Source organism: Hylobates moloch, unplaced genomic scaffold (assembly GCF_009828535.3).
Source record: "Hylobates moloch isolate HMO894 unplaced genomic scaffold, HMol_V3 SCAFFOLD_9, whole genome shotgun sequence".
NCBI classification, from domain to species: domain Eukaryota; kingdom Metazoa; phylum Chordata; class Mammalia; order Primates; family Hylobatidae; genus Hylobates; species Hylobates moloch.
The window spans coordinates 9,669,352-9,688,392 of NW_026652284.1; the positions used below are offsets into that span (position 1 = coordinate 9,669,352).

Here is a 19,041-nt window from a genome sequence, read left to right on the forward strand (position 1 = left end):
AGAAAAATACTTCTCTTGGGTTTCTGAATAATTTTAATTTTCTTCTGCTTTTCTATTATTAAGTTTGCACCTCTAAGTTTGGTATGCCCCTTTGCCATTGATCTGCTCCTCCTCTAGGGTCTGAGAGGCACTGTTGTGTAGTGGACAAGCACATGCACCCTGGACCCAGACAGTCCAGGTTCCAGTCCCAGCTCCACGAGTGGTGTTGATCCCCCTAGCCCTGTGCCTCCATTCCCCCATCTACATAATGGGGTTTGCAGCAATATCTGGCACCAAGGGATTTTGTGAGGAATGAAAATGGGCATATTCATAAAGCACTTATAGTGCCTGGCATGGTAAAAGGCAATAAATGTTATTCATTTTTGTAAGTATTACCAAAACTTCACACCAAACCTTAGATTCAGTCTTCTGTATGCCCCCATGTTTATCAGTTTCTTCACTGCTAAGATTACAGTGGAAGACCATATTGTGTAGTAGGTAAGATCATGGACCACCTAACTTTGGGGAAATTAATTATCTTCTCCTAGAACTAAATTCTAGTTTTAGGGAATACGATACGTTCTTCATTCATAATCTCGGCAGCCTTTCTCATTTTATAATTATTTATTAGCCACTCCTCTCCTCAAGTAGACTAAATAAAGGCAGTAACTGTCTTTTTTTCTTACTACTGTGCATAGCATTTAATTAATATTAAATAATTGTTTAATAATTTGTTGGTGAAACTATAGCGTGGTAGTGAGAAATAAATGATGCGATGTCGTGAAGTACTTACCATATAATAAGCACTTTTTTTTATGAGATGGGATCTGGCTCTGTTGCCCAAGCTGGAGTACAGTGGCGCAATTATGGCTCACTAAAGCCTCCACCTTCTGGGCTGGGCTCAGTTTGTAGAGACAGGGTCTCACTATGTTGCCTAGGCTGGTCTCAGACTCCTGGGCTCAAGTGATCCTTCCGCCTCAGCCTTCCAGCGTGCTGGGATTACAGGTGTGAACTTCCATGCCCAGCCAAATAAACGCCTTTAAGAGCAGTAGTTGCAATCCTCTGAATTTAAAATGGGAAACCTTGCTGTGTTTTCATCCTCTCTCATTAGTGAGGGACTAGATATGCATTTTGTGGCCCACCTTTTGGTCTCTGGTATAAATTCTATAAAAGTCTTCATTCATTCAATCAAAATGTATTTATAAAGATTTTATGCCGGGCGTGGTGGGTTGTGCTTGTGATCTGAGCCGCCGAGGCGGGTGGATCATTTGAGCTCAGGAGTTCAAGACCAGCCTGGGCAATGTGGTAAAACCCCATCTCTACAAAAAATTGTAAAAAATTAGCTAGGCTGGTGATGCATGCCTGTAGTCCCAGGTACTCAGGAGGCTGAGGTGGTAGGATCACCCGAGCCTAGGAGGTGGAGGCTACAGTGCTCTGTGATTGCATCACTGCACCCAGCCTGGGTGACAGAGTGTAACCTTGTCCCCACCGTGCCTCCCCTCAAGAAGACTTTAGTATGTGCAAAAACACTGCCAGGCTAGGAAAACAAAGTCCTTAAATAGCTTAATTTGAAGTTAGGGTTATTCCCTATGACTGCTAACAGGTGGCCATATTTTTCAGTAGAAAGTTAGTCACAAGATATTTGTTGAGCACATTAGACCTCTTTCCCATTGGGCATGATTGTATCGTCTCATCTCTGAAGCTTGCTTGCTGAAAACCGTTTGTCAATGGTTTGTTCTTTCCATTCAGGTGCAGTTTCAGTTTGTTCTGCTGACTGACACACTGTACTCCCCTTTGCCTCCTGAATTACTTCCCACTGAGATGGAAAAAACTCATGAGGACAGGCCTTTCCCTCGCACAGTGGTAGCAGTAGAAGTCCAGGATTTGAAGAATGGAGCAACACACTATTGGTCTTTGGAGAAACTCAAGTATGAAAACATTCATAAAGGCTGGTTGTTTTATTTAGGAAATAACAATGACCTGCTCAAGTGAGCTCCCTCCAGCTCTCCTCTCTCTGGGGACACTGTTGCTTACTTCCCTGTACTTTCTAAATGTTGTTGCTGGCCAATGGTATTACCATCCATCTGTTTTCTTTTAAGTGAATAAATGCACTCCTCACACACTGTGACGTTTGTAGATATTTAAGTTTACCCTCCATAGACCCTCTTTTAAATTTTAAATATTCCAGTTTCATCATATTTCTGTTTCAGATTTAGAACTTATTCATCTTTTCTATCCTGGACCTCAGGATAATAAATAATAAACATGGAAGTTATAATCTAGCTTCTTTTACATGTAGTATGATGAGGTATTTCCCCCTGTCTCAGTGTATTTGAGATGTCACATACAGTTGACCTACAATATTCCCTCTTATGACTTTTCACCTGGTAGAGGATAGGTGGCCATTCTTGACTTTTGATGGCTTATCTCTGGAATCAAGACACTTTAGATACTGAGTGCTGGTTTCTGAATTTTGGGGCTTCATTCTTTTTAAGTAACATTAAATAGTGGGAGCAACTCCTTTTTTTTTTGAAGAAAATCTTGAACGGAAGATGCTTCCAAAGTGAAAGTTTAATGCAATCTCATTATATTAACCCAATGTGCTTTGTGTTTACTAAATAGGCAGAGGCTGGATTTGATGCGAGAGATGTATGATAGGGCAGGGGAGATGGCCTCCAGTGCCCAAGATGAAAGCGAAACCACTGTGACTGGCAGCGATCCCTTCTATGATCGGTTCCACTGGTTCAAACTTGTGGGGAGGTAAGTGATGATTTTGTTGATGTCTTCTTTTAAAATAATGAATAGTTTTAAGTGTTTAAAACCTGAGCAGATAATATAAAAAGTTAAGAGGAAAAAAAAAGGTGTAAAAAGGCCTTGTCTGTAATCTTATCCACTCACAACCACTGCATCATTTGGTATATTTCCCTTCAGTTGTATTCAGCAGGCATTTTTGTTTCGAGTCTCAAACTTTCAGCCAAAGTATTTAAATTTTCCCTGACTTTAAACTTACAAAGTGTTCTGTAATTGATTAAGATAAATTTAGAAGGAAAAGAAAACTTATGCCTGTATTCTACACAGTTTAAATTCATAGTACAGCTTATCAGACACAATCTCTTCGTGATCTGATTTGTTCTTCCTTTTTTTAAAAAGCAATTCATCCCACTTTAGTCATTGCAAGGGTAAATTAATTGCACCTTGGTAGTCCCCTTCAGCCTCATTTTTTATACATTATTTCCAGCACTTAATGAAAACACATAGTGTCTCTATGAGTCCATATTGAGTCAAGTGTTCTTAGAGGTTTCGAATTTTCAAAGCAGGGAAATTTAACTTTGAGCTTATGATTTCAGAATTTGAATTGCTTTTTCAATTGCAGAAAACCTTGTGATGGTTTTTAAAGAGGCTGGGTAAAAAGGAGTTGCTGAAGTCATAGTATGTTGTGGAAATGAAGTAAATCTTTTCCACTCTACTCTGATAGCAAAGTAGTTTTTCAAAGAGATGAATTGGCCAAACACATCTTACCCTAGCAAAGCACATGCTGCTTTGCCATATGCCATTTCATCCATTTTGGTTTCTGCTCCAAAATGACGTGAGAATTTCAGTAAAGATTGAAAGCCTTCTTGTTTCACTTTGATGTTGAGTGGGTCCTTTGAGGCCTGGATGCTGATCTTTTATGTGAACTGGAGAATGTAAACGTGTTATAGCACAGTATTTACCTAGGATGGTCTATTCACGTGTTTCCTTTGCTTTTCTTATTCTAAGGATCAGTCCTTACATAACTTTTTCAACTTGCCCTTGTTCCCTTTCACCTGACCCAAATGATTTATGCTTATTTTATCCTTTTGCTTTTCCATTTGCTTTTATTGTGTTGATTCCCCAGTGGATTCTGTCCTGTTGGCACCTATTGCTTCCTGTTTAACCAACTATTCCTCTCTCCCTGGCTGTGTTAATTGGCGTCTTACCTGGTGTCTAGCTCCCCCATTTTCCACGGCTGTGTGAATGAGCGCCTTGCCGACCGCACACCCTCCCCCACTTTTTCCACGGCCGATTCCGACATCACTGAGCTGGCTGACGAGCAGCAAGATGAGATGGAGGATTTTGATGATGAGGCATTCGTGGATGACGCCGGCTCTGACGCAGGGACGGAGGAGGGATCAGATCTCTTCAGTGACGGGCATGACCCGTTTTACGACCGATCCCCTTGGTTCATTTTAGTGGGAAGGTTGGTGAGGTTATTGTGAGAAAGGCGAAAAGGGACCAGCTCTTGCTCTGAAGGCCTCCCTGCTTGCGCAATTTTGGATAACCTTGCATTAGCCACTTCAACTCATGAATGCTCTTTTTCAAGTTCTCCAATACTTCAAGCTCTTTGTCAATGCTGGTCTGAGACAGTTCCCAGGCATTGTGTGTGAGGTCCTCAGTCTACTTAGCACAATACATAGCAATATATAAAGACTGCATGGAAGACACCTTGTCTTAAATTGCCCAGAAATTTTGTTCTGAAGAAGGGAACCCCAAAGGAGAAAGTAAAGCTAAGAGTCAAATGTAGTGGGTTCAGTGAATAGTATTATGGTCTAGATGTTTCCTTTTTAAAGGATTGTGATTGAAAAAGCATACGGAGGTAACATGAGAGAGGGGGCAGAGCGAGGCCAAGGTTTGGCTGAAGAATTTGTGGTACTGCAGGAGTCAGAGGACAAAAGTAGATTCAGGAGTACAGTTAAATTTATTTTTTGCTTAGTCTACTGAGTCCTAAAAAGAATCAGGAAAGTTAAGCTTCTCCTTTACCTAAAATGGATGCCTTTCTTTGGCCAGTTTCACCGAGCCTATCTATGGATCTTTGGCATCTGCTAAAATTTTAACCTATAGGGTTTATAATGATAAAGCTCACAAAATCATCTATTGACCCCATCAACAGTGAATATTGGCCAGGCATGGTGGCTCACCCCTGTAATCCTAGCACTTTGGCTCACACCTGTAATCCCAGAACTTTGGGAGGCTGAGGTGGGTGGATCACCTGAGGTCAGGAGTTTGAGACCAACCTGACCCGTGAAACCCGTCTCTACTAAAAATATAAAAATTAGGCTGGGTGCGGTGGCTCACATCTGTAATCCAGCAGTTTGGGAGGCCGAGGCGGCCAGGTCACCTGAGGTCAGGAGTTTGAGACCAGCCTGCCCAACACGGTGAAACCCCGTCTCTACTAAAAATACAAAAAATTAGCCGGGCATGGTGGTGGGTGCCTGTAATCCCAGCTACTTGGGAGGCTGAGGCAGGAGAATCACTTGAACCCGGGAGGCAGAGGTTGCAATGAGACAAGACTGTACAACTGCACTCCAGCCTGGGTGACAAGAGCGAAACTCCGTCTCAAAAAAAAAAACAATGAATCTTTGTTCGGTGCTATATGAAACTGCTTTGTGTTAAGACTAGTTCACCAAACTGAGGCATTGTCTCTGGCTCTCAGTTCGTGCATCCATCTTTCAGTGATGCAGAACTCTCTATGCACGTAATACTGGTGTCTTTGTTCATCTCCAGCCTTCATGCTGAGGTAATTTAAATTACAAGTTCAACAGTAGAGCATGCATTGGATTAACCAAAAAGTATGTCCAGGTTTAAAAGTATTAAATTTAACTTTACTGGTACATTAGAATCACATATTGTTGAATCCGTTATAAATAAGGGAATTATGTCATTGTTAAATGGATGAGTACCAGTTATCTAAAAATTAAAGGATAGCGAGTCTGCTGACCTAGTAGAGACATAGGTTCTTAAATTTATCTCACCAGGCGCAGTGGCTCGCACCTGTAATCTCAGCAACTCTGGAGGCTGAGTCCAGGAGTTTGAGACCAGAGTGGGCAACGTAGTGAGACCCTGTCTCTTTGAAAATTTAAAAACCAATTAGTTGGGTGTGGTGGTGCATGCCTGTAGTCCCAGCTCCTTGGAAGGCTAAGGCAGGAGGATAACTTGAGCCCAAGAGTTTGAGGCTGCAGTGAGCCATGATTGCACCACTGCACTCCAGCCTGGGGACAGAGCAAGACCCCAACTCTACCAAAAAATATAAAATAAAATAAAACAGAATTTGTAGTATGGTATTGGTCACATGGTCGGAACCTCATAACTAAATTAGAAGATGATCATTGTTATGGAAAGGGGGAAAAGAAAAGCTTTTTTGATGGAAATGAAAGTCTCTAGTGTAACTGTAGTCATAGTATTATTAGACAGTCTCTGGGTTTTCCAATGGCAAAGGAGCATTTAGAATTCAGTTTTTCCATGAATAAACATAAAGGGATTATGTGGCCATGAATATTGTTTTCTACTGGTGTATCGCCATGAATAGATACTTAGAATTTCAGAGAAGCTGATTTTTATTAAAATTGAGAAAGGTATGTACAAATAATGGGACAATAATGCTTGCTTCATTCGATGGCTGCCTGTGTTCTTCAGCACATTTCTATCCTATTCTAAGGGAGCTGGAAGTTAAAACCCAGTTTCTGGCCATAAACTTTGTCCCAGTGCTAATTACACAGTTTCTAAAACTGTTCGCTTGTGTTCTATACCATTGCAGTGAAGAGTAGGCAGCTTCATCTTACATAACATGGTGAGGAGAAGCCTGACCTAATTGTCAGGAGAAGCCTTGGGTCCTAGGCCATCTCTGTCACTACGACAAGCAACTTAAACTGAAGCCTTTTGGGCTCTCAAGTGTAAAGTGAATAACAGGTAGAAATAAAGAGCCATAAAGATCTTTTTCAGCTTTCATATTCTGTCATCTACACTAGCAAAAATGAATATCCTGGTTAAGACTTCTACTAAGAAGCATTTGTATTTTGAGGAAGTTGTATGGAAACTCAAAACAATCCCACTTCATGTGGAAATTAACTGAGGATACATGTATTGTTTTCTCTCTAGTTTTATAGTTTTCTTCCTTTTAATCATATCAGATGTAAGTATAAGTATAAAGCAATCAACTCTATTTTGATTTTCACATAAAATACTTAAGGAGCTATGGCTCAGGAATTGATTTTTCCATTTGTTTAGGTTCCCAAGTTCTAACCTTGCAAGAAAGGACTGGGGGAGGAAGTGAAATAATATAATAGCAATCAGTAAAGTGAAGGATAGCTTTCCATTTTTGCCCTTGACTACATTTCTCTTCTACAAACAAAATTTACAATAATGCAACATCACCCAGTTGTGTAGTGGTCATTATATGTGTAAGGAAAGTAACTACTTTCCTGTTTTTGTGATTCACAAGATTGGATTTCTCCAATTAGCATATAATTGCAAATATAAATCACTTGTAAAATTTTTAGTTTCTGGCTGGGTGCGGTGGCTCACGCCTGTAATCCCAGCACTTTGGGAGGCCAAGGTGGGCAGATCACAAGGTCAAGAGTTCAAAACCAGCCTGGCCAACATGGTGAAACCTCGTCTCTACTAAGAATACAAATATTAGCCAGGCATGGTGGCTTGTGCCTGTAATCCCAGCTACTCAGGAGGCTGAGGCAGAATTGCTTGAACCCGGGAGGCGGAGGTTGCAGTGAGCCGAGATGGCACCACTGCACTTCAGCCTGGGCAACAGAGCAAAGACTCCGTCTAGGGGGAAAAAAAAATTAGTTTCTTGTGAAATTCCATTAGTAAGTTTGTTTTTTAGCCATGACTGCCTCTGCTAAAACTTTATATTGCAAGTGAAAAAGAGCTTGTCCCTTTAGCTATTCTCTTATGGCATGCTGGGATGTTATGAACCATCCATCATAATTTGTGATGAAATGTAAAATATTTAAGCTAGTCTTCTGGGTTAAAAGGGGGTTAAAGATGATTATTCTGTGATCTCTCTAAGTACCTTAACTGACATTCTTTCTATAAGTAGCACCATAATTTTGCTAATTTTTCTTATCTTTATGTTGACCAGTTTGTTTCCCTTTTTGAAGTAACTTCATTGAACTTTCTGCTAATGTATCCTTTACATATTCCCCTCTCTCATCCCTGTTCTCCTTCAGTCTGCTAGGTCAAAGTATAAGGATTCTCAAAAATGCAGAGTAATTATCAAAATTCTGTTTAAAAAGCCTCAGAATAGAATGTTTATATAGCATTGATTTGGAGCTAAGGGCTATATTCTGGTAACATAACAAGGTACTGCCTAGTGAATGTGTGATTGTATAGTCATGGAGCTGATGTCCCTGCCATAGAATTACAGAATTATCTAGAAAGGGAAATCTATAATAATGGCCTTCAATGCTCCCACACTTGGACTGGCCATTGCCATAGGCAGAAAGGCAATCTCATCTTTACTGTGTGCGCAAACAGTACTTTAATGTAATGTGTGCTTAATATAAGCTTTCTTAAAAAAAAAAAAAGGTGGCTCCTGTTTTTGAATAGCTATTTTTAAGATAAATTAGATATAGTTAGGAATCTAAATATGTTCTATATAGTTAATATCCATTGTGAGGTGGCTCTGAAAAACCAACCTAGTATCAGTTGGATGGCTTTACTTTTCTGCTTCTGGTATAACCCATTTTTCTAGAAAAGCTTCCACTTCTACTTAAAGATAAGAGGCAAATCATTTTCCTGTTCCCTTATGTACGTAGATATTCACTTACCAAATATTTATAGAGTGGCCCAGCCCTCTGCAGACAGTAGTGAGCAAAACCAGACATGGTTCCTGCCCTCATAGACTTATAGTCTGATGGATGACACAGACATAAATTAAATAATTGCACAAATAAATGTAAATTATAGCAGTGATGAAATAGTTGTGTGTGTTGCCGGAGATCACATAACATTGGGGGACCTGTTATAAGAAAGTGGTGTTTGAAATAAGACCTGAAGATGTGAAATCAAAGGCATGAGGCCGGGTGTGGTAGCTCACGCCTGTAATCCCAGCACTTTGGGAGGCTGAGGTGGGTGAATCACCTGAGATCAGGAGTTCGAGACCAGCCTGGCCAACATGGTGAAACCCCGTCCCAAAAAAAAAAAAAAAAGACATCAAAGGCATGAGGTGTAGGCATCGAGTACAGAGAGGACTCCAGGCAGGGGACATGTGCGATGGCTCTTTAATGGCCCAGGCCTTGAAATGGGCAAGTCTAGCTGGGGTGCCCATAATAGAGGAGGGTGATCTGTATATGTCTTTGAAAGTGAAATTATCCATTTGATACCTTACGCCAAATTCTTAGTCTTTTAAATTCTGTTGCAGTAGTTGTTGTTTGGGGGTCTTGTTTAGAACTTTTTAGAACTTTTCATTCTCATGTTTTTTTACACCAGAGCTTCAGCTCTCTGTTTCTTAGCATTTCTCTCTCTCCTGCTTTGGAGCAGACTGAAAGGGAAGTGGCATTATTTCATCTGATTTAATGTTCATTTGCAGTTATTTTTGTTATATTTTTCATTTGTATTTCATTTATGCTCTAGTCATGTTAACATTTGTTTTTCTGTGATGTATTATGTCTGTTTTCATAATTTTCATTACTTTGAGTTGAAATCCCAAATACCCAGTCCATCCTCCTCCTCTCTTTGTTTTAAAATAGATTTCAGAGTAGGAGAAGCATCAGATAAACATGTGTGTCACTTGGTTTTGTTTGATTTATTGATACAAGTGTCTATCTTTGTCTTTTGTCTTATGTTCGAAGATCAGCATATACCAAATGGGAAGACTAGAATCATAGTAGGAACTAGATTCTATTTCCCTTTCACTAATTGGAATGAACACTCTTTAGCTTTGTGACCACCAGTTTTTATTGCTTTTTTAAAAAAGTAATAGCTACAAAATAAAGAAGAAAATACAAATGTGATAGGACTTTGCTAGTTTGCTTGAAATATAAAGTGTTAGAGCTATAATTTACCTTTTACTTATGCATTTCTGAATTAGGTTTTGAACTCTAGGAGCAAAAGCAAACATTTTAGGCATCAACTGTCATCTTCTGCCTTAACATTTATCTTTTTTCTTTTTTTTTTCTCTTGAGATGAAGTCTTGCTCTTGTCCCCCAGGCTGGAGTGTGATGGTGCGATCTCGGCTCACTGCAACCTCCACCTCCTGGGTTCAAGCGATTCTCCTGCCTCAGCCCCCCCGAGTAGCTGGGATTACAGGCGCCTGCCACCACGCCTGGCTAATTTTTGTATTTTTAGTAGAGACAGGGTTTCACCATGTTGGCCAGGCTGTTCTCGAACTCCTGACCTCAGGTGACCCACCTGCCTCGGCCTCCCAAAGTGCTGGGATTACAGACATGAGCCACCATGCCCGGCCCTTAACATTTATCTTGGTGCCCATTCAGAGTCTTCTCTAATCTTAGAACTCAAAAATTTCTTGCTGCAGGGCTTCTCTGCCCATATGTGTCTGCTGACCTCACCTTGTCAGTCACCCTGCCTGAAGATAATAGTCATTTCTTTTTTTTTTTTTTTTTTTTTTGAGATGGAGTCTCACTCTGTTGCCCAGGCTGGAGTGCAGTGGAGCGATCTCGGCTCACTGCAAGCTCCGCCTCCTGGGTTTACGCCATTCTCCTGCCTCAGCCTCCTGAGTAGCGCCTGCCACCACGCCCTGCTAATTTTTTGTATTTTTCGTAGAGATGGGGTTTCACCGTGTTAGCCAGGATGGTTTTGATCTCCTGACCTTGTGATCTGCCCGCCTCAGCCTCCCAAAGTGCTGGGATTACAAGCATGAGCCACGGCGCCTGGCCTCTTTTTTTTTTTTTTTTTTTTTTTTTTTAGACAGAGTCTCACCCTGTCACCCAGGCTAGAGTGCAGTGGTGCAATTTTGGCTCACCACAACCTCCACCTCCCTGGTTCAAGCGATTCTCCTGCTTCAGCCTCTCAAGTAGCTGGGACAACAGGTGCATGCCACCATGCCTGGCTAATTTTTATAATTTTAGTAGAGACAATGTTTTGCCACATTGGCCAGGCTGGTCTCGAACTCCTGGCCTCAGGTGATCCGCCTACCTCAGCCTCCCAAAGTGCTGGGATTACAGGCATGAGCCACCACGCCCAGCCAATAATAGTCATTTCTTAAAGTAACAATAAATCGCCAGGCATGGTGGCTCACCCCTGTAATCCCAGCACTTTGGGAGGCCAGGGTGGGCAGATCACCTGAGGTCAGGAGTTCGAAACTAGCCTGACCAATGGGGAGGAACCCATCCTACTCAGGAGGCTGTGCGGCAGGAGAATTGCTTGAACCTGGGAGATAGAGGTTGCAGTGAACTGCGATTGCACCACTGCACTCCAGCCTGGGCAACAGGAGCGAAACTCCATCTCAAAATAAATAAATAAGGTAACAATAAAGACCATAGGCCAGGCGCGGTGGCTCACGCCTGTAATCCCAGCACTTTGGAAGGCTGTTGTGGGCGGATCACGAGGTCAGGAGATCAAGACCATCCTGGCTAACACAGTGAAACCCTGTCTCTACTAAAAATACAAAAAAATTAGCTGGGCGTGGTGGTGGGCGCCTATAGTCCCAGGTACTCGGGAGGCTGAGGCAGGAGAATGGCTTGAACCTGGGAGGCAGAGCTTGCAGCGAGCCAAGATCGCACAACTGCATTCCAGCCTGGGTGACAGAGTGAGACTCCATCTCAAAATCAAACAAAAAATAACCAATAAAGACTATAATGCTGTGATATGGAATTTATTTTAGAGTTGTTAACTGTATTTTGTCCCATTTCCCTGCCTTTTTTGTCTCTTGGTTTCTGTTTTATCTATTGGGAAAAATGAAACAAAACCTCTTTATAATTTCTTAAATTAAAAGGTTAAGCTCGCCTGGGCACGGTGGCTCACACCTGTAATCCCAGCACTTTGGGAGGCCGAGGCGGGTGGATCACAAGGTTAGGATATTGAGACCAGCCTGACAAACATGGTGAAACCCCATCTCTATTAAAAATACAAAAATTAGCTGGGTATGGTGGCGCATGCCTGTAATCCCAGCTACTCGGGAGGCTGAGGCAGGAGAATCACTTGAACCAGGGAGTCGGAGGTTGCAGTGAGCTGAGATCGTGCCACTGTACTAAAGCCTGGCGACAGAGCAAGACTCTGTTTCAAAAAAAAAAAAAAAAAAATTAAGCTCTTGAATGGGCTCCTCCTCCAACCTGCCCACAGCAGCATTCATAGAGCAGTATCTTGAATGTCTGCTTCCAGGTGTGACTCTTCTCCCTACAGTAGTTAAGTTTTAGAGCATGATTTGGTGTGTGTTGGTCTTCGTCAACAGTTCTGCCAAGCGTTTGCTTGTTCATTATCTGTGCTGAAAAGGCAGCTGGAGGCAAATCTGAGAGGATAGAACTGAGAAGGGGTCTTAAGACAAGGCCAGAAGTCAGCTCACAGTTGCAGGAAGATGGTCTCAGTGAATCTGAAAGCCAGTTTATCTCTCCATGGATGCTCTGACATTTGTCTCCTGGTTTCTGTCTCTAGGGCATTTGTTTACCTGAGCAATCTGCTGTATCCCGTGCCCCTGATCCACAGGGTGGCCATCGTCAGTGAGAAAGGCGAAGTGCGGGGATTTCTGCGTGTGGCTGTACAGGCCATCGCAGGTAGGTGACTCTCTTCTGAAATGAGAGCTGTGAGTTCTTTGTCTAGAGACAAAGCAGGCTGATTCGGCCTGGGTCACACTTATATTACACATACAAACTGTGGGGAGTTTGTATGTGTAATATACATACACATACTTTGGAGAAAGCCTTTATTGCTCCTTTTGAGACGGAGTCTCGCTCTTTCACCCAGACTGAACTGCAGTGGCTCTATCTTGACTCACTGCAAGCTCCGCCTCCCGGGTTCACTCCATTCTCCTGCCTCGCCACCACGCCTGGCTAATTTTTTGTTTTTAATAAAGACGGGGTTTCACCATGTTAGCCAGGATGGTCTCGATCTCCTGATCTCATGATCCGCCCGCCTCGGCCTCCCAAAGTGCTGGGATTACAGGCGTGAACCACCACGCCTGGCCTGTTGCCCCTTTCTAGCAATTGTTCCCAAGTATCACAAATAGATCCTGCTTATTCCAGACTACTGCCACTTTGCAATAATGGGGTAAAGAGATTTCCTTAAACATGTTAAAGAACATCTCTTGCATTAACTATATAAAAGTCATCGGCGTGTTTTTTTTTTTTTTTTTTCTGAGGCAGGGTCTCCCTTTGTCGTCCAGGCTGGAATGCAATGGTGCAATCATATCTCACTGCATCCTTCACCTCCAGGCTCAGCCATCCTCCCACCTCAGCCACCTGAATAGCTGGAACTACAGATGCACACCACCATCCCAGCTAATTTTTAAGTTTATAAATTTTATAGAGTTGGGGTCTCATTGTGTTGCCCAGCATGGTCTCGAACTCCTGAGCTCAAGCGATCTTCCTGCCTTGGCCTCCCAAAATGCTAAGATTACGGGTGCGGGCCATTGCACCCAGCCAGTCATTGGCCTTTTATTTTGTTTTGAGACGGAGTCTCGCTGTATTGCCCAGGCTGGAGCTCAGTGGCACAATCTCAACTCACTGCAATCTCTGCCTCCTGGGTTCAAGCAATTCTTATGCCTCAGCCTCCCTAGTAAATGGGATTACAGGTGCCCACCATCACACCCAGGTAATTTTTGTATTTTTAGTAGAGACGAAGTTTCACCATTTTGGCCAGGCTGGTCTCAAACTCCTGACCTCAGATGATCTGCCCACCTTGGCCTCCCAAAGTGCTGGGATTTCAGGCGTCAGCCACTGCGCCCAGCCTTGCCTAAATAATGTATCTTAACTGCTTCATTATTAACAAATGATTGTTAGGCCTTTGTCTTGCTTAGTTTTTTTTTTTTTTTCCTCAGAGTACTTATAATAGACATTTGTTTGGCTGCTGTTTTGTAATGCACGGGTCAAGCTGATATAAGCTGATTGTGGTGGCTCGTGCCTGTAATCCCAGCTACTTGGGAGGCTGAGGCAGGATTGCTTGAGCTCAGGAGTTTGAGGCCAACCTGGGCAACACAGTGAGACCCCATCTCTTAAAAAACAATTGAAAAAAAAAGATTTGGGTACTTTCCATTTTTCCATGATCCAGCCTATGTTCTGAGGAAAGAATGTGGTCATTTTCTGTAATCTTTCTGTCTTAATTCCCAAATGCTGTGCTGTGCCCAGTGATCTTTCAGCCTTTCCCCCATGGAAACTTGTGACACAATCCCCAGTGTTGAGTATATGGAAGTCTCCTCCAAAAGTACAATGTAATATTTTCAAGTATTTGTTGGGTATTATTGACTATTATCTTGCCAGCATGGAGACAGTCAGGATTTCTAGGTATGACATTTGAACAATCTCAAGAATAAAACCGATTCTTTTTTTTTTTTTTGAGACGGAGTCTCACTCTGTTGCCCAGGCTGGAGTGCAATGGCGCAATCTCAGCTCACTGCAACCTCCGCCTCCTGGGTTCAAGCAATTCTCCTGCCTCAGCCTCCTGAGTAGCTGGGATTACAGGCGCCCGCCACCACGCCTGGCTAATTTTTGTATTTTTAGTAGAGATGGGGTTTCACCATGTTGGTCAGGCTGGTCTCGAACTCCTGACCTCGTGATCTGCCCACCTCAGCCCCTCAAAGTGCTGGGATGACAGGCGTGAGCCACCGCACCCGGTCTAAAACCGATTCTTTATTGACTAGTCTCATTTGCACTGAGGAAGTTGATAAATCTACATGAATAGAGTGCAAAGCAGCCCATGCCATGTTACTACTCATTCTCTCATGCCAAAGACTTGAGTTTATAATCCAGCAAGAGCCTTTTCCCTCCCTCACCCTGTGTAGTCTCACTCAAATCTTGCTAATTTTTTTTTTCTGCTTTAGCGGATGAAGAAGCTCCTGATTATGGCTCTGGAATTCGACAGTCAGGAACAGCTAAAATATCTTTTGATAATGAATATTTTAATCAGGTGAGAAACCGTCAGGAAGAAGGAAAACCCTGTGGAAAGAGAAAGAATGTTCAGCCTTGGAGATCAGTTCTCCTGTAAAACTGAAAATTACAGGGTGCTGGTTGCCACAGAGTAGTTCAATAGAATATGGGACATGTCTAACAATTATGAAGGTAAAGGTGTATAGACTCAACATTCATATTTTATTCATTGCCTTTCCTCAGACAGCCCTCAGTCCATATAATTTTCCAGTCACTATTATTTGTTGGGCAGAAAAACAGAAGTAAGGCAACTGGGGAAAAATATGTTTTTATACTACTTTACCATGTACCTGCCCCTGCCTTTTTTTCAGAGTGACTTTTCGTCTGTTGCAATGACTCGTTCCGGTCTGTCCTTGGAGGAGTTGAGGATTGTGGAAGGACAGGGTCAGAGTTCTGAGGTCATCACTCCTCCAGAAGAAATTAATCGAATGAATGACTTAGGTATGTAGACAGAGTTTACTGTGCTTGGGGACATTTTCGACAAAGGGAAAATATTGACCATTATCAAGGGACATAGTGGCCTTCATCAACTAGGAATGGAAAGAATGCCCAACTCCCTCCTCTTTGCATTATTTGAACCATCTGTGTCTTCATTTGACCCTCTTTAGATTTGAAGTCAAGCACTTTGCTGGATGGTAAGATGGTAATGGAAGGGTTTTCTGAAGAGATTGGCAACCACCTGAAACTGGGCAGTGCCTTCACTTTCCGTGTAACAGTGTTGCAGGCCAGTGGAATCCTCCCAGAGTATGCAGATATCTTCTGTCAGTTCAAGTAAGCTGCCCCTTTGCTCTGCCTCCCAGCTAGTTGCTAACTGAGGTGACATCTCTCGTGCACTGTAGAGTGCTTTACATGTGTGAAGGATTAACACTCTTGAGACAAAGACTGACCAGTCTCTGAAGGAAAATGCTTTCATCACTCCTATGGGAGTGAGAACCAGAAACCTGTCCTGGAAAGCAACAGGGTTCCCTGGCGGGAGGAGCATGCCGCGCATCCTGCTGCAGGGCTCTGCCGTGACCAGTCTCCCTTTACCAGGAACGTAGGGTCTGATCACATAAGCCTGTTGATGAGTCTTTCTAGTCCTCTTCATGTTGAAATGTCTTATTAATAAGCCTGAAAGCAATGACTTATCTAGCTACCAATTACGCCTACTTAATACTCGGGAAAAGGAAAATTTAAACAATGTAAAGTAGAATAAATTCTACATCAGCTGAGAAAAGCTAGTATACAGAGAAGATGTGATACCTCTCATTTCTCATCTACATAGGACTTGCTCTTTCCTGCGGCCCTCTCAAACCCTGTGCTCTGGATGCTTTCTTCTCAAGACTGCCCCAGGAAAACACTTTTTTGTGAATCTTCAGTTTTAATACCTCCAAACTTCAATGTGTCTTTTCAGTACTTGGAAAGGGCCACAGTACAAGAGACTGAAGTCTGACCCCTCCATACCTACCGCCCTCAGTTTGCCACTGGTGCCACCAAGAGGCTGCTTTGGGTTCTGCCATCCCTCTCCCCTCAGAATGTGCCTTGGCCTTCCCATGGGTCCTAGTGCAGTTTATAAAGCTTTTGTATAGGTTTTATCACAGAAAATTGAGTTAAATGTGATCACTATATAGTAAGCCACTAATATCATTTGCTACAACTCATAGTTGTTGAAATATTACCGATCGAGCATTGATTTCACCTATTTAATGTGTTTTCACTCATACCCTCAAACTTAGGGCAGGATAGTGTTGACCAGATGAATCTGTTTTTTGGAACTGTTGCTATTATTCTAATCAGGCAACTGATATATTTGATGGAAAACATCTATTTGGTTAACTAATGTCTGAAGTGACAATAATAGTGGGTTGACCTTTGTCCTACAATCTCCTAAAAAGAGCAGCATCTCTACCTGGTGTTAGCTCTGGGGAAAAGGGCATGTTGCCTGTGTTGAAAGCAGCCTCAAAGGCATCCTGTGTTTTTATAGTCGCTCCTCTGGCCTGTGCCGGGAAGGTATGGCTGCAGAGCTCTGTGAATGAGTTCACCTGTCATCAGGGAACCCCAAGAATGCTGCAGTGCCAGCAATACAGGAATCAGGGATTTGGAGCACTTGGGAAAAGCATGCGAGTGTTCTCAGACTGGTGAACTAATTTGGAAGACAACAAGTTCATACTACCAGTCTCTCTGTCCCCCCAGTTGAAAATATTTTCTTTTTCTCCATTTTTTCTTGATGGAAGGGGTGTCCTTCTGATGGATTTTTCTATCTGGCAGTAAATCTTTGTGTTGAGTCCTCGTTAACTGTGCAGTTCTTTTTATTTCAGACTAATAATAGGGAGAGAGAGAGAGAACGATAACATCTTACTATCTATGAAAATAACTAAATATAGCCCATTGGTTCAACAGAACTTTCCAGAGTATCTTCTGTGTCGAGACCTGTGGGAAAACGCTTGCTGTCTGGTGGGGAGAGAGGCATGTAAATACATCATTACAGTGAAATCATTGCTATTAAGGAAAAAAACGTTACTAGTACTGTGGGAACACAAAACTATCAGGGTAAGTCAGGAAAGACTGCCTGGAAGAGGTGACATTTGAATCCACAACAGACTCTTAGGTAACTATGCCATCCACAGGCTTTCGCACTAACTGTGGAAGCTTGAGTCTGCTAAATTTTGTCTGTACAAAATGACATTGTTTTTATTTTTAGTAAAAAGCTTTTACAAAGGAAGAGGAGTTAATTGAATTTACTTCTTCACTCTCTCTAAAGCATTGTTGCATATACCTCCATATAGCTAAGTGATCAGGGTCAGTTAATTTTTCAGTCATTTTTGAAATAAAATCTAAAATGCCCTCTGTGCGATATGGAAAAGGTTCTTGACAAGGAATGTAAATAACTTAAAGAATCTGCTTAAGTGGAATGCTTCTTTCTATAGGATCCACATTGGGCTCTTGAAACAGATTCTGATAAAACCATTTAACGCAGTGTTCACGAATCTTTTTATTTTTTTTATGAAGCTTTTTGCATCGCCATGATGAAGCATTCTCCACGGAGCCCCTCAAAAACAATGGCAGAGGAAGTCCCCTGGCCTTTTATCATGTGCAGAATGTAAGTGACGCAGACCTTTTTGCCAAACATATGTCTTTCTGGTACCTTGACTTTCTCAGCCCAGGAAGAGTGATAAGAAGAGGTACAAGTCACTGGCTGTGCAGGGGGAGAGTAGACAATAGAGGGCGTGGCTAGAGTGGTGAGGTCATCCACAGTGGCCTGAGCAGCAAGCCTTCTTGTCTGTATTACAGTGGGCCTAGTGAGTGGAATGTGGGTTCGTCTGCCAATAAAATCTTCTGTCAGTTTGAAAGCAATGAGTTGTTTTAGTGTTTCTGTCCTAGAAAAATAAGCATGCTTAATAAGAGTTTTGTTAAAGTGAATGCATTGTCCTTTAAACCCTAAGATACTTAACGTTGCTCGATTGCAAATAACATAAAAAATATCAGATACCTTCTTTAGCTAAATTAAGATTTAGATCTGTTTTCCTTGCAACTGATAGTATAATTAACACATTAATGCCCTTTACAACTGTATTCCTTCGTGGAGTAAGAAAACAGACCCTTCCCTCTCTTACGTGAAATTTCACTCAAACTCTATTCCAAAGTCATCATCCTCATCACAATAGCTAACATTCACTGAGAGTTTATTTAGTGTTAGTCACTGTTCTGAGAGTTTTTGTGTAATTTAATCTTTACCTTTATACCATAGATTAAGATAATCCCTGTGTTAGCTGAGATGACTGAAGCATAGAGCAATTAAAGTCACTCATCAGGCTGGGCACAGTGGCTCACACCTGTCCCAGCACTCTGGGAGGCCGAGGCAGGTGGATCACTTGAGGTCAGGAGTTTGTGACCAGCCTGGCCAACATGGTGAAATCCCATCTGAGACACGAGAATTGCTTGAACCCAGGAGGGGGAGGTTGCAGTGAGTCGAGATCGCACCACTACACTCCAGCCTGGGCAACAAAGCGAGACCCCCATCTCAAAAAAAAATAATAATAATAAAAATAAAGTTACTCATCAGTGTTACAAGAGGCAGAGATAGGACTTAAGCTCAGAGAAATGTAGCTCTGGCATTCAGGATCTTCACTACTACATGAAACTCTCTCATTCTCTTGCTAACCATGTCTGCTATCTAAAGTAAGAGGGGAAAGGAGAACTTCAAAGATGGAACAAGCAAACACAAAATATGCTATCT

The 19,041-nt window shown here is 42.2% G+C and overlaps 1 protein-coding gene across 12 annotated transcripts in view; it reads left to right on the plus strand.

Annotated features, from left to right (window-relative positions):
* KIF1B (kinesin family member 1B) overlaps positions 1–19,041 on the plus strand; it is a 170,583-nt gene that overhangs the window by 107,112 nt on the left and 44,430 nt on the right. For 9 of the 12 annotated variants that reach the window (XM_058443749.1, XM_032758878.2, XM_032758879.2 and 6 more), the window contains 8 exons: positions 1,729–1,907; positions 2,602–2,739; positions 3,950–4,198; positions 12,340–12,458; positions 14,720–14,805; positions 15,137–15,266; positions 15,434–15,596; positions 17,814–17,904. In XM_058443749.1, coding sequence (XP_058299732.1) covers positions 1,729–1,907; positions 2,602–2,739; positions 3,950–4,198; positions 12,340–12,458; positions 14,720–14,805; positions 15,137–15,266; positions 15,434–15,596; positions 17,814–17,904 — 1,155 coding nt within the window. The remainder of the gene's footprint in view (positions 1–1,728; positions 1,908–2,601; positions 2,740–3,949; positions 4,199–12,339; positions 12,459–14,719; positions 14,806–15,136; positions 15,267–15,433; positions 15,597–17,813; positions 17,905–19,041) is intronic. The other 3 variants (XM_032758874.2, XM_032758875.2, XM_032758876.2) reach the window with 1 other exon arrangement.